The sequence below is a fragment of the Mus pahari genome, chromosome 14, assembly GCF_900095145.1.
Source record: "Mus pahari chromosome 14, PAHARI_EIJ_v1.1, whole genome shotgun sequence".
Classification (NCBI taxonomy): domain Eukaryota; kingdom Metazoa; phylum Chordata; class Mammalia; order Rodentia; family Muridae; genus Mus; species Mus pahari.
This window is the reverse complement of record NC_034603.1, coordinates 74,365,639-74,388,150: the sequence shown is the minus strand read 5'-3', so window position 1 is coordinate 74,388,150 and position 22,512 is coordinate 74,365,639. Positions and strand designations below refer to the sequence as shown.

General features: G+C 45.1%; 1 protein-coding gene across 9 annotated transcripts in view; it reads left to right on the top strand.

The window, feature by feature from the left end:
* Bptf (bromodomain PHD finger transcription factor) overlaps positions 1-22,512 on the top strand; it is a 101,662-nt gene that overhangs the window by 64,249 nt on the left and 14,901 nt on the right. For 4 of the 9 annotated variants that reach the window (XM_029546504.1, XM_029546503.1, XM_029546502.1 and 1 more), the window contains 13 exons: positions 3,679-3,803; positions 4,813-4,941; positions 5,989-6,139; positions 6,399-6,441; positions 9,094-9,340; positions 9,663-9,824; positions 10,040-10,191; positions 11,560-11,668; positions 12,567-12,784; positions 17,261-17,495; positions 18,017-18,873; positions 20,178-20,260; positions 20,469-20,694. In XM_029546504.1, the coding sequence (XP_029402364.1) occupies positions 3,679-3,803; positions 4,813-4,941; positions 5,989-6,139; positions 6,399-6,441; positions 9,094-9,340; positions 9,663-9,824; positions 10,040-10,191; positions 11,560-11,668; positions 12,567-12,784; positions 17,261-17,495; positions 18,017-18,873; positions 20,178-20,260; positions 20,469-20,694 (2,737 nt within the window). The remainder of the gene's footprint in view (positions 1-3,678; positions 3,804-4,812; positions 4,942-5,988; positions 6,140-6,398; positions 6,442-9,093; positions 9,341-9,662; positions 9,825-10,039; positions 10,192-11,559; positions 11,669-12,566; positions 12,785-17,260; positions 17,496-18,016; positions 18,874-20,177; positions 20,261-20,468; positions 20,695-22,512) is intronic. The other 5 variants (XM_021213479.2, XM_029546506.1, XM_021213478.1 and 2 more) reach the window with 3 other exon arrangements.

Genomic DNA, 22,512 nt, shown 5'->3' with positions numbered 1-22,512 from the left:
TCTCTCTCTCTCTCTCTCTCTCTCTCTCTCTCTCTCTCTCTCTCTCTCTCTCTCGACTTCATTTCAGTGTCTTAGTTTTTACAGCTTCTGTAGACATCATCCTTCTTTATGTCCTTTATATTACAGTCAGCTAGCTAGGGTCAGAAAAGACCACAAAACCCAGTGTAAATTCAAATGTTCCCTAAAGGAGTTCATTCAGTACAGAGACCACTCATTGTTTGTATGAGCGCGTTTTTATACCTCATCGTTGGTTTGAAGTAAGATGTCATCACTCCATGCACATGCACTAGAGACAGCTGAAAAGTCCACTTTCTCTGCAGGGCCTGCAATGAAGGATTTGCAGAATCCTGCAGGGAATCAAGGAACTCTTCATTGCTCTGCACTTTTCCGCTTTCTTCATTGAGAGCGGTCCCAAAGTGCATCCTTGACAGTCCTGCAGGTAACTTCTTTCCCACTGGAAAAGTTACTGTATACATACAAGTGGCTGAACTAAGATCCCTCAGCAGGCAGGGGCTGGCCTTTCTGCTGCTTGTGTTCTGAAGCGAGAGGTAGTTTGGCTGGGAGGCACTGTTCTCAGAGCCTGGGCATCAGAGCCCTGTGTGCATGGCTGCATTGCAGGCGTCTTGCCTTACAATGGTCTGATGTGTGCTGACATGCATCAATGTTTGGTCAGTCTCTCATTTTTTAATGGCAAGAAATACCTTCCTGGTCATTCTTAATCTGTTGAAGTTGGAATTAGTATCTATTACTTCTGATTAATAGAATCATAGGTAAAAATGTATGTTATTCTTGATTTTAGGCACTTAAAAAAACCTTTGTTACAGAAGCAAGTCATGTAAAGTGCATTTCTGTCCTAACCCTTGAATCTCCTGCTTACTTCTTATTTATTTATTTATTTATTTGTTTATCTATCTATCTATCTATCTATCTGTCGAGGAGGAGTTCTCATGGGTCTAGCTCTGCAGCCCAGGCTGGTGTCAAACTCCTGCCCTCCCACCTCAGCCTCATAAGCAGTTAGACTACAGCTGCATGAATGATGCATATCATTTGGATGTAATGTTAAAGGAAAATTGACACTTTTAAACATGTGCTGACCTCTGTACATACATTTCCTTATACTTGTTTTCCTGGCGTGACTCCCTGTCACTGTCATTTTGAACTGGCAGTTGTTGTCCATAATGCTACCAGGGTCCTGCTAACGTGCCCATCTATCCTGGGATTATCCTGAGTGATTGAGGGACCTGCTGATAACTGCAGCAGGGAAGGAAGGAAAGGGGGCGTCACTGAGGAGCCCTGAGAGAGCGGGAAGCCTTAGTATCTAGCTTCCCTGCTTCGCTTTCTTCTTTTTATTTTTTGGTTTTCCAGACAGGGTTTCTCTGTGTAGCCTTGGTTGTTCTGGAACTCACTCTGTAGACCAGGCTGGCCTCGAACTCAGAAATTCACCTGCCTCTGCCTCCCAAGTGCTGGGATTAAAGGCGTGCGCCACCACCGCCAGGTGCAGCTGCTTTTCTTTCCACCTTCCTGCTGGCATGGCTCGTTCTGACTGCTGCTTTCTTCTCCATGCATCCCCATTTGTACCCACCCCCTTCCCTCTGACCATAATCACACAGGATGTGGCATGACAGAAGTTGTGTGTGTGTGTGTGTGTGTGTGTGTGTGTACGCGCGCACACACACACCCCCCCCCCCCCACACACCCCCATAGAATAAATAAGTATATGTACTTTTTAAATTGTTAAGTATAATATAAAGTACCCAAGGAACTGAAGGGGGCTGCAACCCTATAGGTGGAACAACAATATGAACTAACCCCCCCCCCCCCCCCCCCCCCCCCGCCTCTCACCTTCAGTCAACCAAGTACACTGTCATCTGATCACCATGTGCTTTGAGACTATGGCAGACCTAAGTAATTGCCTTTCTCACAGCTCTTAGCAGGTAGAGTCTAACACACACTTTGTATGTATCCCAGCTTCCTTCACAGTCTGGACACACTGATGCACTCCATTGTTGTTTGTATGAATGAGTCAGAGACTGATAATCAGTGAGATGTGTTTATCCACTGAAATTACCTGCATTCTAAACTAGGGTTGCTTTTGGGGATATTGATCACTGTTAGGACTCTGTCCTCAGTACAGTGTGGGTTAGGGTCTTCTGTGTGAAGCAAGGCAGCAGAGAGGACTTGAAGCTGTTGTTTGACCCTGGAGAACAAGTAGAGGAGGAAGGGAGAAGAGGAGGTGCTTGCTTTTTCTGAGGGTGGGAATTGGGGGTTGCACGCCTTTAGCCCCAGCACTGGGGAGGCAGAGGCAGGCAGATCCTGTGTGAGTTTGAGGCCAGCCTGGTCTGCAAATCTAGAACAGTCAGGGCTACACAAAGAAACCCTATCTTGGGGGAAAAAAAGAGAAGAGAAGAGAAAAGAAATGAAATGCTTGTTCTCCTTCTGCCATCCCAAGCTTCCACAAGACTCCCTGTGTGGCATGGACTGAAAGTGACACTTTCTCCTCTGGGTTTTCCCTCCACTAGTCAGCCTCTTGTTACCACTTGAAAAGCTCTCTGTCCAGGGTCAGGGATGCATGGGGTATTAAGGTGAAGCAAACATTTTCCAGGTTGAGCTAGGAATTGGCAGGGGTGCAGCAACCATTTGACTAAAGCTTTACTGTTTCCCCTTGTTCATTTTCTCACATGATAGTAACAGAGAAAGCATCGCCTTTCCTGTACAGAATTGTCCCAAGATTTACTGTCTGCCTGATAGAGGAGGAAATGGTTTCCATTATATAAGCTTCTTCTGTACTGCATTTAGGCAGAATGTTCACTTCATGTACTGTGAAAACATCCAAAGGGAAATCTAATCATGAAAGTGTTGATAGGAATTGACAGCTGCTGGCCACTGTGAAGAGATGTTACAGTGAATTCCGTTTGAGGATAAAATATTCATTGAAATTGAGTAAATTAATTTTCAGATGCATTTTTAGTGTTAGTTTAAGAAAGCAAAGTATGTTCAGCAACTTTACAGTTTGCTTAGGGAGGAGCTCGAGTCCAGGGTCCCTTTTAATCCGAGTAGCTGGTGTGGGACTGCACATTTCTGGTAATGGATTTCTTCCAGCCTTCCCAGCACTGAAGCGTTCATAGTGTTTGTGGTGCTCATGAGCAGTAGTGGTTCGTGTGTGGAAAAGCCAGCTTGAACGTCAGAATTCTGTTCATTTGGAAAAAGGTCTTTCAGAGTGTTTTAGTTTGTTTTACTCTATGAGAAAATATAAACATTTTCAGATTTTTGTGTTGTTTTAGCAAAAATTATTTCATCATGATTTTTCAAGACTCCTATCAATTTAGTAGCACAGTTACTGATTTTGTTTTTCTCTGTATTTTTCATGCAGATACATTATAGACTAATATAAAGATCTTTATAAGTTGTCATATCAGTCTTAAGATAAAATACCTTAGATATTATTTCTGTGGCATTGGAAATGAGTCTCACTGATTTAAAATTGTTAAATGCTCATTATCCTGGGAACCCAAATGTGTTACTTAAAGACTCTGTAATGCCAGAGTCTTACAAACCATGTGACAAGCACTAAGGTTGTAGTCAGTGCCAGAAACATGTCCTTCAGTTTCAGAGAGAGGAAGAAAAGAAAGTGTGAAAGAGAGTGTGTTTGTCTGTAGTTGATCTGGCTTGTTCTTTCAGGTATAGACTTCAGACGGTAAAGTCCTTGGCGGGAGTGAGCCTGATGTTACGGTTGCTGTGGGCCAGTTTGAGATGGGATGACATGGCAGCCAAGGCTCCTCCAGGAGGAGGGTCTACACGGACAGGTAAGGGAATTGCATTTAAGTGTAAAAGCTGTGGGCTAAGGATGTAGCTTAGTTGCTGAAGTGCATACGTATCTCATGCATGAGGACCTGTGTTGGGTTCCTAGTGCTGTGTGACCTGTAAGTTCAAGGCCAGCTTAGATTATATGAGACTGAGTAGCCGAAAAGGTAGCCAGACCTGGCAGCACAGGTTTATAATGCCATCTACTTAGGAGGCCAAGGCAAGAGGATCTAATTAATGACCTGCTTGAGCTCAAGGCCAGCTAGAATATCTGTCTCAAAAAAATAAATAAACAAACAAACAATGGAAGGAACTTGAGGTGGGTCGGGTCTGTGGCTGTAGCACTTGCCTAGCATGTGAAGGGCTCTGAGTTTGTCCCCTAGCCATACAATAAAATAAAATCATGTGCTGTTCACTGAATTTATTAAATACTTGTCTTATTTTATAGACGTTTATTCTTGCTTAAGTTTTCTGGGTGCCATCAAATTAAGGTTAAGGGGCAAGGCTCATATTATAAGTAAGTCAACACACGTACATCAACTAAAGTTCCAGTGGCACCCATTATCCAGTGTGGTCAGCCAGTTCCTGGGGGCGTCCCGGAGTCCCGGCCTTGCTCTGACTGAGTGCTGCCTCTGGACGTTTACCTTGAATGTTGTGTCATTGTTCTTCCTGCTACTTATGCTGAGGCAGAAGGATTGCCACAAACTTGATGCCAGCCTGGCTTACATATTGAGTTCTAGGCCACCTTGGGCATCAAAAAGGAAAGGGCTGGCTGCCTAAGCAGCACAGCTGTGAACCCTGCCCTAAAACCCAACAGCAGGGCCACCTGCAAGCAGCCGCGGGGAGGCAGAGACATTGAACTGTTGTAATCCAGCGGCAATGGTCACTAATAACCCAGGGGCTCTGAAAGGGAAGTTTAGACTCACATCCTTAAAGAAGTACCAAAGGCTGCATCTACGTTTCCTCATATTTCAGGTGGTTATTAACAGTGTGTAAATCATATTCCCATAGAAACATCTGAAACTGAAATCACAACCACAGAGATAATTAAGAGGCGTGATGTGGGCCCATACGGCATTCGTTCTGAGTATTGTATCAGGAAGATCATTTGCCCCATTGGAGTTCCAGAAGCACCAAAAGGTAACAAATAGAAGAAACTGCATCATTGCTGGCCTGTTGGCCGTGTGTTCTGTTAATTGAGGTTTGGCTGCCTACCTGACACTACAGACTGCTCCTGTAGTGAACATGAACAACAACCACCATGACAAGAGATTGCTGTGAGTCCTAGGCTAGCCTGGCCTACAGAGTGAGACTTGTTTCAAAAACAGACAGACTAGGGGCTAGAGAAATGTCTCAGCAGTTACGAGTGCTTATTGTTCTTGCAGAGGACCTAGGTTCAGTTCCCAGCACCTACATGGTTATTGGCCTTGCTTCCTTGTGAGCCAAGGAAGGAGCATCCTTAGGTGATCCCTGGAGAAGGGTTGTTGCCAGGAATTTGCTATTCTCTTCTCTACCCAGTGTCACAGCTAGAAAAATGCCAATATGCTAAATCTTTGACAGAAATTGTATTGGAGTCTCAACAATGAATTGCTTAGTCACTGTGGAGAGAGGGAAAGGAACAGAGTTCCAGGCACAGGAAGGTTGCTGTGAGGCTCCACCCGACCTTTGCCGGGCTAGGAAGCCATGTCCCAGGAGCAGTGACCACTGTTCTGCTTTCACAAGGCTTTGATTGGAACATGGCTATATGTAGCTCAGACATTGTTTTTCCACTGATTCTTTTTAAAAATGATTTGTCTTTATGTGCATTGGTGTTTTGCCTGCATGTATGTCTGTGCAGATCCTCTGGAACTGAAATAACAGACAGTTGTGAACTGCCATGTGGGTGCTGGGAATTGTACCTGGGTGCTCTGGGAGAGCAGCCAGTCAGTGCTCTTAATCTCTCCTGAGACAGGCACTTTTGCCCAGATTTGCATTGTAGACCATCTGGCCTGTATGGTCTCAAGGATTTGCCAATATCTGGCACTTTAAAGGGAAAAGTTTGGCTGGTGGTGGCCTCCTGGGCTGTGTAACAGAGCGCATCTCAAGTTAAAAGATGTCGCTTGCCAACCACCATGCTTCATTAGATAGATCTCAGAAGAACTCCATAGGAACATTATTGCTGAAAACATTCTGATTTCTTTCACTAAGAAACACCCACACCTCAGCGGAAGGGCCTTCGATCAAGTGCACTTCGGCCAAAGAGACCAGAGACACCCAAGCAGACGGGCCCTGTTATCATTGAGAGCTGGGTAGCAGAAGAGGAGCTGGAGCTCTGGGAGATCAGGGCTTTTGCTGAAAGGTAACAGCTAACACCTGGTCACATGGTAGCTTCTGCAGTTCACTCTGATTAGTTCTCCTCTCCCATTTGATTATATATGCTCTGGGTAGTTGATTTAAGCCTTGTTTCTACATTTTAGTGTGCTAGTATTATATATTTGTTATTTTTAAGTTATCTTAAACATTCATTTAAAAGAGAAACAGTCCATGCCTCTGTGATGTCAAGTCAACCAGATTGTGCTTGTGAACAGTTTCTGATGAGTTGCTCCTTTTCCCTGCAGAGTGGAGAAAGAAAAGGCTCAAGCAGTGGAGCAGCAGACCAAGGTCAGTGGGCAGCAGGGCGGCCGCTGAGGGAGGGAACACTGCACAGCAGGGTGACCTTCGTAGCCAAATTCAGGATCACGGAAGGCCCAGGATTATGGATTCACATGGAATATTTAAAGTCAAGTGTACCTCATGTTTCATTCTTGAAAATGTCTCAGTGATCCATGACCCTGGGGTTCTGCAAACCGAGCATAGTGTGGCGGGATGTTGAGGCCTCCTGATGATCGCTGTTACAGTTCGCTGAGTCATCTCTAAAAAGAGTCTTTTCCTGCTGAGCTCCAGTGAAGCCTGTGAAGAAGTAAGCTTCGCCAAGGCTCTGAGTTGATTGCAATCAATGTTCACCAAGTTGTTTGCTGGTTTTTCAGCATCCCGTATGGTGACCCATGTACCGTATCCAAGAACCAGAGGGCGTGCTTGCTTCTCCTGAAAGTGTAAATCTAGAGAACGCTTAGCGTGGGGTTTTCAAACAGAACTGTTGACATAGATACACATTTATTTTTATTTTATGGGTATGGGTGTTTTTCCTGCATATGTCTATGTACCAAGGTGTACTCCTGGTACCAGTGGTGTCCAGAAGAGGGTGTCAGATGCCTGGCACTGGAGTTAGAGATGACTGTACCACTATGCAGGTGCTAGGAACAAGCTCTGGTCCCTTTAAGAACAACCCTGTCCTGAGCATCTCTCCAGCCCCAGCTGCATATATTTTAAAAACACTTACTTTTGAGGTTTTAAGGTTTTATAAAGCATGTTTTTCAAACTCTGACGTGTCTTTCAATTTACTATGCATCTGTCTATTCACTTGAAATTTGGAGAAATAGCACTATTGGATTATGTGCTGAATTCCGCTTAGGAAATGTACAGAAAAGCACAAGCATCTGTTCCTATAGCAACTGGCTAGTCGTTCTTTCCTCCCTTTGTAGGTGTGTTTTGTCATCTCTGCAACAACCTAATTCCGCACTTCTTAATTTGTTTTCAAGTAGCTCTTCGTGCTTTTAATGCATTTTCTCTTAGTGAAATACTTGTAATTATGTATTGATTCTTTGCTTCTATTTTCCTTTGAACTAATTGGATCAGATGATGGTTCTAAGTATGCGAAACAAAGCTTCTTCTCTTGTGAGAAGTAAGCGCGGATAAGCAGTCCTTCCAGTCCTGTTCAAGTATATGGGCTGTCTGCCAAAGCAATGCAGACAGAGTGCCTGGGATTGTGAAGGAGAAGGGACGCACGGGGACGCCCCGGGTTCCATAGAATCTGGAGCAGGGTGTCACAGTAGCTCAGGCTCTCCTGTACCTCAGTGGGTAGCTCAAGCTGGCCTCAAACTCACGGTATTCCTCCTGCCTCCGTCTCTCATGTACTTCAGTTACAGGCATGAGCCACCATGTCCAGCTCTTGTTAGTGTTTTTGAGAGACAGTGTTGGTCTGTATCTCAGGCATCCTCAAAATCAAGGCAACCCTTCTGCCTTATACTTTTGAGTGTACGTAAATGGGCTTAATCACAGTTCCATTGTGAGCTAACGCTGTGTCTGTGGACCCCTAGCACAGCCTGTCTGTCAACCGAGTTTCTTCATGTTTAGCATTTACAAAGCCAGCTAACTAATTTGGTGACAACTATTGCTACATAAGATGTACTGCCCAGACACAGTTGTATCATGTGGAAGCCTGGGCTGTGGCTCAGTAGACCACTGTGGATAAATCCCAGCAGCCTTTCATTTAAAACATTCGAGTTGAGTTGTCTTTTGTGCCTGTTTTGTTTGGAGACAGTGGCTCTGTGTATGGTCCTGGCTGTCCCAGAACTCTATACATAGAGCTACCCTCACACTTACAAAGAACCGCCTCCCCTGCCTCACAGTGGGGGGTAAAGGCGTGGCCACGGGGCGGGGCCTGGGTTTTGAGAGTGGATCCTACTCTAAAGCTTAGGCTGGTCCCAGAGTTGGGATTACTCATGTGTCGACCACACCCAGTTTAACCATGTTTTTACTTATTTTCATTGTAATTTTTTGCAGTGCAGAATAATGACCCCAGGGCCTGGTACGTGCCAGGCAAGCACTCTGCCAACTGAGTGGTATCCCCAGTAAGCTGGTGTCTGATGATGGGATTTTCCTCTGTATAAAGCATTTAAAGTACCTTTTAATTACATAGTACCTGAAGTAGTCCCAGTACTCAGGAGGCTGAAGCAAAAGGATTGCCCCAGGTTCAAAACCACATGGCGTTCGTTCCAGGCCAACTTGAGCTACAGAGTCAGATCCTAACTATAAATAACAGTAACAGAGTCTCAAAACTATTTATAATTTTCCATTTAACTTGATGACAACGAGTAGTAATAAAAACTACTATCCTGCTGTTTATGGTTGACTAAGCTAGCAGTGCTGTCAGGCCCAGCTCGGTCTTCCTGCTCTGATGTGGAGTCACAGGGTCCTGACCTCAGTAGGATTTCCCATGTCCTCACTCTGAACACTAGATAGTGTATAGAACGTTTTGATCATTAAAATTTCTTATTTATGATCAATTTATAATGATGTAGACACTGGAAATAGAGCCTGGGGTAAATTTCGACAGTTATGTTTTTCCTTTTGCAAGTTCAGCATCTGGCAAATCCTGCAGACTAGGGTTTGCCATGGAGAACTGGAGTTCACATTTCCTCTCTTGACTCTCAGAAACGTTTGGAGCAGCAGAAGCCTGCAGTCATTGCAGCATCCAACACGTCCCCAGCAAACAACACAAGCAGCACTGTCTCTCCAGCTCAGAAGGTGATGGTGGCTCCCTTAAGTGGCTCGGTCACCCCTGGAACAAAGATGGTGCTGGCCACAAAAGTTGGCTCTCCCGCCACAGTCACATTCCAGCAAAACAAGAACTTCCATCAAACTTTTGCCACATGGGTGAAGCAAGGCCAGTCCAATTCAGGTAGAGCTGAGATGAATAAATGGAGCATTGCTTTTGTTCTGGGTGGGGAAAAGCATTTCTAACTTTCATTTCCTGAGAGTGTGGTTCTGCCTCTGCCACTGCTTGCGCAGACAGGCTGGACAGTCATTGTCGTAGCTGCTCTTTGTGAGTCTCCCCTCTGCAGTCCTCACCTTCAGTACCCACATAGCCAGCGCACTTGGAGCAGGAGTGTTTTTATTAAACAGAATGATCCGCAGTTCGTGCATCGGGGCCCTTCCTAGAAGTCACTTCGCTGCTGGTTATTTAAAATCTAAAGCTTATTAAATGTCTTATACCCCATTAGCCACCAGCACAGCTGCCACCTCTGCTACCACCATTGCCAGCACAGGTCAGACGTTCCAAATTACGGGCAGTCCCGTCACTATGGCAGGAAAAGTAATTACCAAATTGCCACTTCCTGCAAACAGCAAGATTGTCGCTGTAAATGTGCCGGCAACACAAGGAGGTAAGGGAAGCAACCTCGCAGAGTTTGAGTTCACCTTCGCCAGATCATGCTGTCGCCATTCTCCATCTCCTCCTCACTGGTTTCAGTCGTCAGGTGTCACATTCTGTGTAGCCCACTCTGCAACCCGCCACACGTAGTTCCTCCTCAGACACCAGCAGTACCTAATGCCTTTCTTTGATGGGTGGTGGTTCATGTCTTCTTCATCTCTCTTTAAGGTGTGGTCCAGGTACAGCAGAAGGTCCTGGGAATCATTCCATCGACTACAGGTCCAAGCCAGCAAACCTTTACTTCATTCCAGCCCAGGACTGCAACCGTCACAATTAGACCCAATACCTCAGCCTCTGCAGGAACCACTACCACGTCACAGGTAAGCATTCTTAGTGTACAACGGGATTTCTCTGTTGAAAAATGCTGATGTCAGGGTGACATTCCTGTGGCCTCTTCCCTATCAGTTCAGCCCATCTTCCTTTACTATGATTTAATTTGTGATTTGGATATATATATTTTTTCATGAACCCAAATGATACATGATATATTAATTTTGGCACTTGTTTAATTGCATATTGGTACTGTTTGTAATTGTTATTTGCCAATATTTCCGAAAGAAGATAGTGTGACTTGACAGCCAACACAGGAATGTGCTGCACTTCATAACTCTTGACACTTGGAGCTCCTCCCACCTGCAAGCAAGTCTCTCTCAGCTGTGCTTTTAGTTCACCTGTGTTCTTTCTGATCAAGAAAGAAACAGTGAGGGGCTGGAGAGATGGCTCAGCAGTTAAGAGCACCGACTGCTCTTCTGAAGGTCCTGAGTTCAAATCCCAGCAACCACAGGGTGGCTCACAACCATCCNTAANNANATCTGACNCCCTCTTCTGGAGTGTCTGAAGACAGCTACAGTGTACTTACATATAATAAATAAATAAATATTTAAAAAAAAAAGAAAGAAAGAGTAAAATACACTGTATGTCAGCCACTATGTGCACGCATTAGAACATTTTTTTTTGGCACTAGTTTCATGGAAAAAGTTAAAAGTCCAAATGTTCTGGCTCTAACTATAAGACTGAAGTAATGTGCTCATTGTTGCTTTTTTTTTTTTTTTTAAAGATTTATTCATTTATTATATGTAAGTACACTGTAGCTGTCTTCAGACTCTCCAGAAGAGGGCGTCAGATCTTGTTACGGATGGTTATGAGCCACCATGTGGTTGCTGGGATTTGAACTCTGGACCTTCGGAAGAGCAGTCGGGTGCTCTTACCCACTGAGCCATCTCACCAGCCCCTCATTGTTGCTTTTTAAACCATGAAAGATACTGGATTTTTGTTTACCTATTGCAGTCTCCAGGTTCTAGGACTCAGCCTCTTAAGTTTCTGTCTTCAAAATTCCACCTTTATACCAACACTGAATGAAATTTCAAATGTAACAGTGGGCAGGCAGAGGCAAGTGAATCTTTGTGAGTTCCAGGACAGCCATGGCTATAGGAGAGAAACCCTGCAGTTCTAATTTTGAAGCAGTTTTAATTCTTTTGTTGTCATTGTTGTTGTCTGTTTTGTTTTGTTTTGTTTTTTGTTTTGAGACAGGGTTTCTCTGTATAGCCTACAGAGAACTCCCTCTGTAGACCAGGCTGGTCTTGAACTCAGAGAACAGCCTGCCTCTGCCTCCCAAGCTCTGGCATTAAAAGTGAGTGCTACCACCCTGCTGAAGTGGTTTTAATTGCTTGTCCTTTGTTCCTGCACAGGTGATCACAGGGCCTCAGATCCGCCCTGGCATGACAGTGATTAGGACACCACTCCCGCAGCCAGCACTGGGAAAGGCCATCATTCGAACCCCAGTGGTGGTGCAGCCAGGTACTCACGAATGCAGTGAGACTGCTTCATGTAGCTGACCAGAACCCAACTTTTTTTTAGGTTTATTTCACTTTACATGTATGAGTGCTTTGATTGAATGGATGTTTCTGCATCATGTGCATTGCTGGTGCCTACTGTGAGGTGCATCCCTCCCTGGAGTTAGAGTTGTGAGCCCCGACTGGGTAGCTGGGAATTGAACTGGGGTCTTCTACAAGAACAGCTGGTCCTCTTAGGCGCAGAGTGGTCTCTCCAGCCGCCAGGACCAGTCTCTTCTCTGTGCTTCTCCTAGTTAGTAGCATTGTGCTAAAATGGTAAATTCCCAAACTGTAGTGCACAGGACGTGATCCTGAGCTCCTGAGGCTCTAACAAGTGAGTCTCATGGGTCATCTGGAGTGAACAGATGGGAATAAAAGCGACAATGCAGATCTTTTGACAGCTATTTTATCATTTCATAAGGCTACCACCTTAAGAACATTGTTCACCAAGAAAACACACAAATAGGTATAGCCCAAAAGACAAATCAGTTGAGAATTTACTTTACAACTAAGAGAACACTTTTTGTTTCAAGACCAGGGTCTCTCTATGTAGTCCCAACTGTTCTAGAACTCACTGTGTTGACCAAGGTGGCCTTGAACTACAGAGATCTGCCTGCATTGTCTTTTGAGTGCTGGGATTACAGGCATGAGCCACACTGCTTGGCCTGTCCTGTCATATTTTAACTCTGTTAAAGTCTGTGATCTGGCTGTGAACTGGCTGTGGTCCTATGTTTGAACTTATCTTGGGTTATTGACATCAAAATGTCTATTGATTGAAGTGAACTGTATCCATCTGAAATGTCAAGCTATCTTACCCATGCTAGCAGTGTGTGAGTGATGGGCATATCTTGTTGTTTGTGCAGGCACACCCCAACAAGTTGTAACTCAAATCATCCGAGGACAGCCTGTTTCCACTGCCATCTCTGCTCCAAGTACAGCTTCTTCAGCACCTGTGCAAAAGGGCTTAACTCCAGGAGCAGCGGCTGGACCTCTGCAGCCTTCAGCCCCACACAGCCCTCGTCCTCAGCAAGGGCAAGTGAAGCTCACCATGGCTCAGCTCACTCAGCTCACTCAGGGCCACGTAAGTAACTTAGCTTTCATCTTGAGAGGTAGCCTGAGTTTTGCTGAAGTTTACATTTGATCTTAGGTAAAACTGAAGTATACCTGCTTTAAGAAATGGTGGGTTGGGGCTGGGAAGGTGGCTCAGAGGTTAAAGTACTGGCTACTTTTGCTGAGGATCCTGGTGAGTTCCCAGCGCACACAACAACCTGGACCTCCAGTTTCAAGGGATCTGATGCCCCATTCTGATTCCCATGCACATCGGGCTTGTGCTTGGAGCACAGATCTACATTCAGGCAAACGCTCACATATAAATAAAAATCTTTCAAAACAATACAAACGAAGAGTAGAAATGGCTGCCTCCTGGAGTCACTCTGGCTATTGACAGCGTCATGTCCAGCTCTTTACTGCCTCCTGGAGTCACCCTTGCTGCTGACACCTCGAGCTGGATGGTGTACCAGTGAGAAGGATAAGCCTTTCAATAACCGCAATGCTGTTAGTTGGGCAGTTTCCATAGGAGAAAAACCAAGGCAATTTTTTAAGAAGATTTATTTATTTATTTATTTATTTATTTATTATATGTGTTTACACTGTAGCTATCTTCAGATACTTATGGGGCGCCACAAAGCTCTGGGTTGAGTCTGTACCACCGCATAAATTATGTGTGTTGGCATGTGCCCATAATCCCAGCACTTAGGATAGAAACCTAGCAAATTCAAGGCCAGACGGGGCTGTGCCATGCCCTTTTCTCAGGAAGGACAATACACAACAAAAGAAGCTTGCTGCAGTGCTTCTAATATGCTTCAATAATAATCACCATTGCCTTTCTGTAAGTGGGCTCTTGGGTTACATTGATGCCATACTTGCAAACTACTGAGGAAAGAGAAGCGTTTCAGTCAGGTATACCAGCCTGCTTAGCCATACATAGGAAACTATAAACTTGTGCTTCATTTCTGGTGATACATTCAATGTTCTTTTCTTTCTTCTCCTATTGTTTTATTTTGAGACAATCTTTTATATATCCTGAGGTAGAGCTGTGTACTTAAGGAATTAGAGGTGTTTGTCAACTTGCCCAGTTTATAAGATGCTGTGGGTTGGACCCAAGGCAGGCAGACTCTTTGTAAGTTAAAATATGTCCCCGTCCATCAGTTCATTTGTTCATCCTTTCTTCTTTCTTTCATTCTTTTTTTACCCAGGCTACCTTTGACCTTGAATTCCCCATCCTCCAGCCTTCACTGCCCAGTCCTGGGATTGCAGGGACAGTGCGCCCACTTCTCACTTTATTTTTCTTCTCCTTTTTGTCTCCTTTGGGACAGGGTCTCTCTATGTTGCCCTGGATCTTGCTGTATAGACCAGGCTATTCTTGACTTCCCAGCGATCTGCCTGCCTCTGTCTCCTAAAGCATATGCCACCACTCCCAACTACTTCCTTTTTTATTCACCTTTCTTTCTCTTTCCCTCCCTCCCTTCTGTTTGGATCAGAACAAAAGTCTTGCATATCCTAAGCAAGCGCCTCCTTCTGGGCTGCCCAGCACCATAACTTTGTTTAAACACACAGAAACTGCCAGCCATACACTCAGGAGGGAGTGCTAGGAAGCTTGGAGTTCCAGAACAGCTTGGACTACAAAGGGATGCCATGTTGCAAGAACCATTAATAACCTAATTAAAGTAATTTATAAATTCAGTTTTATGGAAAATAAAAACCCCAGAGCTACAGACACAACTCAGTTAGTACAAACCTTGCCTGGCATGTGCATGGTCCTGGGTTCAGTTGTTAGGATAACAGAAGCGGAAATGGGTCCCAGCTGCACCTAGGCTCATGCTTGTAAAGTCTCAGTCACTCCAGAGACTGAAACAGAATAAATAGCAGAAATTTAAGACCTGATTAAACTACAGAATGAGTTCAAAGCCATCTAGGACAACTTAGTGAGACTTAACTTAGTGAGACTTCAAAATAAAAGGGGGCTTGGCCGTTATTCAGAGTTAGAGCTTGTTCCCAGCTTACACAGCCTCTGGGTTTAATCAAGTGAAGCAGAATTGAACTCCAGTTTATGAAACATACTGCACTGAGTATGGTCAAAGTAAGAAAACAATATACCCAACCACAGGTGTTACTCAGAAAATATACCCAGTCGGAGATGTTAGCCAAAGCGTGCAGACAATCAGTAAGGGATTGGGAAGAGGGTCAGGGGGCACAGCTCCTAGAGGGATGACTTGTTGGGACTTGCAGAACCCTCAAAAGCTACACAGTAGTGCAGAGACAGTCTCCAGAAGAGCATTGGCCAGCTGGCATTTGCTGCAGAGAGCAGTAGCAACCCTCTCTCAAACGAGTTGGTAGGCAAGGACTGGAACCTGAGGTTCTCACCCGAATTCCATGTGTAGGTAACCCCACCTCCAGACACACGCACACTAGATTTTTTTTTTTTAATTAGTACACATCACCAAAAGAGAATTCCAGGACTGGGAATATATATAGCTCAGTGGCAGAGAATTTGCCTAGCACTGTGAGGCCATTCGTTCAATTTCCAGCAAAGCACACATGGAAACACATCCATGGAAAGGAAGAAGCCAGGAGCAAAAAGAGCAACTGAGCTTGAAGAAGAGGGAAGAAATTTACGTGTTCAAAGCTCAGAAAATCCCACTGGACCTTGAGGGAGATGTGTATTATAGCCATCTACCTAAGACCTAAGAGAGTGGTCTAAACTGAGCCTTCTTCTAATGGAAGAATTACCAGGAGGTCAGGCTCTTGCACATCTAGCAACAGTGTAACCACGTTAGTTAAGCCATTTCTAGCAACCTTGATGTTGTGTAGGATTAAAAGTATTCATACTTGAGGGATTGGAGTATCTCCTGTTGGTGTGAGTGGCAGTGTGTACTAGAACAGATAACAGCAGTAGGTTTGTAAGAATCAGTAACTTAGAGCATCTGAATGTGTGGTAATTACTACAGAATGGAAATGAGCTAGCTACAGCTTTACAGAAGTGGCTCACAGTATGCTGCAGTCAGGAATTTTTTTTTTTAACTCTTTTAAATTTCGTTTTTATGTATATAAGTGCACTGTAGCTGTCTTCAGACATACTAGAAGAGGGCACTGGATCCCATGACAGATGGTTGTGAGCTGCCATGTGGTTGCTGGGAGTTGAACTCAGGACATCTAGAAAATCAGCCAGTGCTCTTAACCACTAAGCCATCTTTCCAGCCCTACAGTCTGGATTTTAAAACAAATATATACAATATGGTTACATGAGTATAGGATTCAGAAACTGGCAAAACAAAGCATATTGTAATAATTCTAAAGGTAGCAATATTCCAAAGAGATAAAATGTTTAAACCGTAAGAATAGCCCTTTCCTCTAGGGAAAAGACCTGCAGCCAGAGCATTAACACATTCTTGGGCACAGGGTGGGCATCACAGCCTTGTTTTGTAACTGTTACTTAAATCTGGTGTTTGTGCAGTTTTAGTCATACACAGAATGTGTATTCCTTATGAAAGAAATATTGTAAATATTGTAGGAAGGAAGAGAGAGCATATGGAACCAGGTGCAGGCTGCTATCGTGGAGAGACGTCTGTGCTTCCTGACCCTGCCTGTGTCTGTGGTAGTAATGCCTGCCTGACCATTAAGTTTCAAACAGAAGTTCCTGGACATGTAGAATCCTGGGCTTTTGGTTCCCATTTTCATAAGTCCTAGATGTTAGTGGTTCCCCGACTCTCTCACATTCTGTTTCTGGCCCCTTAAGAAACAGAGTTTAGTGGTAGCATGCCTTCCTAGTGAGCTGGATTCAGCTGTTTTGGAACACTTAACAGAGTACATAGAATGTTTGACATGTTCATATTGTACAAGAACAAACTCAAACCCCAGATCACCTGCTCACTCTTTTCAGACCTTTACACAAGGGACTTGGTCTTCCTGTGGTTCTGAGGATCGAGATTAAGGCCATGAGGATTGCAGACTGGCTCTGCTGCAGAGACACTGTCCTGGCCTTTGGTTTGTTGAGGCAGGGGGTTAATGTGTGGGCCAGACTATCTTTAAATGTGTGCCACTATACCTCGATGGGCCTTGCTGCTTCTGAGTTACTGAGAACAATTGATTAGAGACTATGGTAAGATTTGCTCTGCTAAGCTGCTGAGGCTCACTCTGTGAGACTAGGATGAGATTACATGTAAAGATGTTTGAAAAGTACAAACTGGCATGAATAAAAGTGGTTTAAGAAAGAATCAGGGGTAATGACTCAAGTCATGGGGTTTTCAGGTTACCCTGGAGAGCAGTGAGAGCTAAACTCACAAAATTTAACTAATTAGTTAATTGATTGATTGAAATTAGAGTTTTGACCTGAACATGATAGCTCTAACCTATATTCCCAAACTTGGGAAGTAGGAGTGAGTTTTTTTCCCCTGCATTTCTTGCAGGTAAGGGTGTAACATCAATGATTTCATTCAACTACTTTACAGATTTTTTTATTTGAACACTGCATATTCCATGTTGTCTGCTTTTCCCACAGGGGGGCAACCAAGGTTTGACAGTGGTGATTCAAGGACAAGGGCAGACAACTGGACAGTTGCAGCTGATACCTCAGGGCATGACAGTCCTGCCAGGGCCGGGACAGCAGCTCATGCAAGCCGCAATGCCAAATGGCACCGTTCAGCGGTTCCTCTTTACCCCACTATCAACATCAGCCACGGCCGCCAGCAGCAGCAGCAGCAGCAGCAGCAGCACTACTAATGCTACAGCAGCAGGTAGACGCGCTGGGGCAGTGCTTGTTGGTGGGTTCGCAGATCGTACGGGGCACAGTGCTCTGCCTCCAGCCGGCGGTGTAGTCAGCGGTGTAGTCGGTCTGTGTGCCTTGTTTCTAGACTCACTTCCCTATCAAACAAAGCAAAAATAATGAAAAGGCTGGAGGAGCAGAATCATGGATGCCACGGGCCCTGGGCCTGCACTCCTGCTCTAGCCTTGGTGGCGCCCTGGGGACGAGGGCTCTAAGGGGAGACCTGTGCTTGAGAGCTGCAGGCCCAGACCTGTTTGTCAGCCTCCTACCGAGCCCTAGCAGAAGAGTGACACTTGAAAGGGGCTTCCAAGCGCCCAGCTCACGCGCACAGAAGGCATGCAGGGAATGGTATCAGAATGCACCCAAGTGCGAGGCTTGCATCTCCTCCTGAAACGCAGTATCCCAGCTTCAGGAAGTTCTTTGAAGAGTCTTCTTTCACCATCGTTTCCTATTTTTACATCTGGAAACTTATTTTGTCTTTCTTTTTTACAGGCTCAGGGGAACAAAAACAGAGTAAACTATTACCCCAGAACCAGGTACAACCAGCAACAACCCTGGCACCAACTCAGTCATCGAGTGTGACTCCAGCAGAAGCCCAGCCACAGCCTGCTCAGCCTGCAGTCCAGCCCCAGCCCCAGCCCCAGCCCCCAGCTCAGCCTGAAGTCCAGACCCAGCCAGCTGTCTCGTCCCCTGTCCCTACTGAGACACAGCCCTCCCAAGTACAGACATCTAAACCCCTGGCTGCAACACAGTGTCAGCCTCAGAGCAGTGTACAAGGACAGTCTCCTGTTCGTGTCCAGAGCCCACCACTGACTCGAATACGTCCATCAACTCCATCCCAAGTGACTCCTGGACAGCAACCCCAGGTTCAGACTACAGCCTCACAGCCGATTCCAATTCCACCCCCCACATCTCTGCAGGCACCTTCCCAAGGCCAACCACAGTCACAGCCCCAGGTACAGTCTTCAACTCAAACTCTTTCATCAGGACAGACATTAAATCAAGTTACTGTTCTATCCCCATCCTGTCCTCAGCCCCAAGTCATTGCTGTGCCTCAGCTCCAGCAAGTCCAGGTTCTCTCTCAGATCCAGTCGCAGGTTGTGGCTCAGATTCAGGCTCAGCAAGGTGGTGTGCCCCAGCAAATCAAACTGCAGTTGCCCATTCAAGTTCAGCAAAACAGTGCTGCGCAGACTCAGAGTGTGGTCACAGTGCAGGCAGCCAGTGTGCAGGAGCAGTTGCAGAGGGTTCAGCAACTCAGGGATCAGCAGCAAAAGAAGAAGCAGCAGATAGAAATTGAGCGTGAACACACCCTCCAAGCTTCTAACCAAAGTGAAATCATTCAGAAACAGGTAAAGTTCTTAAGTCTAAGCAGCATGTTCAGTAGCGTGAATTATTGTGCTGTGCAGTAGACTTAGTGATTTGGTTACCTTAGGTTTCCTGAATGAGAGAGAGAAAGAGTCACTGGTGGGTAACCTTAGAAGAGCATAACTGCCAGGCATGGTGGTGCACGCCTTTAATCCCAGCACTCGGGAGGCAGAGGCAGGCGGATTTCTGAGTTCGAGGCCAGCCTGGTCTACAAAGTGAGTTCCATGTCAGCCAGGGCTATATAGAGAAACCCTGTCTCGAAAAACAAAAACAAACAAAAAAAAAAGAAGAAGAAGAAGAAGAGCAGAACCACTGCTTACAGATTCTGGTTTGGGACTCTTGCACACGTAGCATCAGTGCTTATTAGGCCACCGTCACAGTGGAGCGAGCCATTCACTTGAAGTCATTTGATTTGCAAGTGTCATTCCTTCATTTGCCTATTGACTAAGCAAATTGTAGCAGACAGTTCATTTGCATTACTTGCCACACCTTTGTAAAAATGTCTTAAATCCAGGTGTTTATCTATAGTTCATGTACGGTGGTGTTGTGTAGCAGGAACATCCTGGAGTGGTGTCTGGGTGCCATATGTCACATCAGACAGCCAGAGCTCTGCCAAAACAAAGCTGGTGACCTGTATCTTACTAAGGACAATCCTGTCAGCAGCCATGTGCCCCAGTCAGCACTAGGCAAGAGGTCTTACTTAGCGCTGAAGCACTGTTTGCTCCCTGGGCTGTATCTGGGTTAAAACTCATCTCTTTCTAGCCGTGTGGGGTTGTTAAGACTAGATTCTGCTGTGCATGTGATTGTGGAAGGTGTAAATCAGTATTTCTATGAATTTAAGTGCTCTGGTGTGTTCAAATCCCAGCTCTTTCATTGTCTGCGCTATAACCCGGGACACCTCTCTTCCACATCTGTGTATAGGGCAGGGGACGCTTCAAAGTCTATTCTTGGTGCTAGCATAGTGAATGAAGGCCTACAGCGCATGAGAGTTGGGTGAAATCTGGGGTTGTGCTATTTACCATTTAATCTCAGACTTGGTTGATTTCATTGTGTCTTGTATTTATTTGAAAAACTATCCCTATATTTCAGTGTTAGCAATGTCAAGCTTGGCCTAATTCAGTATTTGGTGCACTGTGAGACCATGGGATCACCTGGCAGCTTTTATTCTTGTTGTATTAGTTAGCTACCTCTCACCAGTTCAAACTTGTGTGTTGTTACTTCTTGCTGTGTGCTAACTTAACTGTATCTGCTATAAAATGTGCATTTATGTGTTTGTTCTGTTCTCAAGGTGGTGATGAAGCATAATGCTGTAATAGAACATTTAAAACAGAAAAAGACCATGACTCCAGCTGAAAGAGAAGAAAATCAAAGGTAGGAGAGTCCCAGGCATACTTGAGGAGTCTGAAAAGTTTGGTTTTGCTTTAGTCTTACCCAAGTTCAATGCCAGTAGTGGCTCGTAGTCCATTGATCTTTGAAATTCTGAACTCAGTTTGTACACTACCTAGGGACATAGACAAATGGTGCCTTACTTGTCAGGGTGGAATAGATAGCCTTACAGAGTTTGTTTGTTTTCCTCTAGAATGATTGTCTGTAACCAGGTGATGAAGTATATTCTGGATAAGATAGATAAAGAAGAAAAACAGGCGGCCAAGAAACGCAAGCGGGAGGAGAGTGTGGAGCAGAAGCGGAGCAAACAGAATGCCAGCAAGCTCTCTGCTCTGCTGTTCAAACACAAGGAGCAGCTCAAAGCCGAGATCCTGAGAAAGAGAGCTCTCCTGGACAAAGAGCTGCAGATCCAAGTGCAGGTGGGCTCACAATCTGACACCATTTCTCTTTCCATTGTAGCTTAATCCTAAAATTCCAGCTTGCTTCCTAGAATTTTCATTTGTGCTTATAACTTGGAGCATAAGGACGTGCATGGCAGGTCTTTCTGTCTTCCCGTGTCCACTCAAGAGCCTGAGCTGTCTTCCTGTGCTGAGTGAAGAAGACTGTGTTTGTGAATGTAGGAAAACAAGCATCCACTTATAAAGACAATTTTTCCTAACCTAAATGTGACCCAGTAGGTACTGCTAGTGCATTCATGCTTATTCACACAGCTTTCTGAAAAGGAAGAGTGGGGTGCTGAAAGCATCCCATAGAGTATCTTGTACAGTTTAAGAAAATAAATACCTGTCAGACCCAGAAACATCACAAAACCCGAAGCTTGGAGGTCTTCCCACAGAAAATAACCAGACAGGGCCAGTGCCCAGGTTTTTCCTTGGAGAAATTAACACACACTACAAGAAAGAAGACAGGTTCTTATGTGTGACCCATGTGTTACATTGACATCCCCAGGGAGACTATTTTAAAATTGGTAACAGAATTAAGCTTGCCAGCAATTAGTATTAACACTGAGATTATATCTGTTGTCACAGGAGCCTGAGTAAGAGAAGCATCCACAGTAGAATCAGCAAATGTGAGCCGGGCAGTGGTGGCCCATGCCTTTAATCCCAGCACTTCAGGGCAAGACAGTCGGATCTCCCAGTTCAAGGACAGCCTGGTCTACAGAGCAAGTTTCAGGACAGTTAGGTCTACACAGTGAGATCATGTCTCAATACAAACAAACAAAAAAACCATACAATTCAAATATGTTAAAATTTTAAATGCAAAACAGAAAACACAACTGCTGTTTTTCATATCTTTGAGGGCAGTTCTTAGAATGGTTTGTCCTTTTTTTTCCTTTATCTTTCTTTATCTTTTTATAAACATCTACATAAAGCTGCCTTTGGGTTATTTCAAATGGGATCTCTGTTTAGCCTAGGACTGGCCTCAAATTCCTTGGTCTCCTCCTTCAGCCCCTTGAATGTTGGAATTGTAGGCCGGTGCCACCATGCCAGGGAAGGCTCTCCTTTAGCATCTGTAAAACTCCTGTCCTGCGGGTGCAAGGATCCCATCTATCCAGCGAGCCCTTCAGCTGCCGTAAACTGTATTCTACAGTTGGTGTGAAGGCAGCCTCGACCTGAGGAGTTAGTGCAGCTGTGGGACTCATAGTGCTCTCATTTTTGTGAGACAAGATGGATTAGCCTTTTAAAAGCGTGGGAGTGTGTTGGTGTGTTTGTTTTGGGAGAAGGAGCCTACTGTAGTTGAGTTCCTTGACACAGAGAGGTAAAGGGGCAGTAACTGGAACAGGTGGTCGGCCACATTGTCCTCACAGGGCAGGCGGGCGGACGCTGTGAGTGCGCTTCACTCGGCAGCATTCTCCTGGTTTCCTTTGGGTTTTTTGAGACAGGGTTTCTCTATGTAGTCCTGGCTGTTCTGGAACTCTCTGTGTGGACCAGGCTGGCCTTGAATTCACAAGAGATTCATACTGAGTCAACGATCCTTTAGTGTTTTGTTTGACTGGTCGGTTTGGTTGGTTGGCTGGGTTGGTTTGCTTTGGAGACAAGTCTCACCTCTGATTGTCTTGGAACTCAGTGGTTCTCAATCTTCCCTATGCTGTGACCCTTTAAAACAGTTCTTTATGCCAGGCAGTGGTGGCACACGCCTTTAATCCCAGCACTTGGAAGGCAGAGGCAGGCAGATTTCTGAGTTCAAGGCCAGCCTGGTCTACAAAGTGAGTTCCAGGACAGCCAGGGCTACACAGA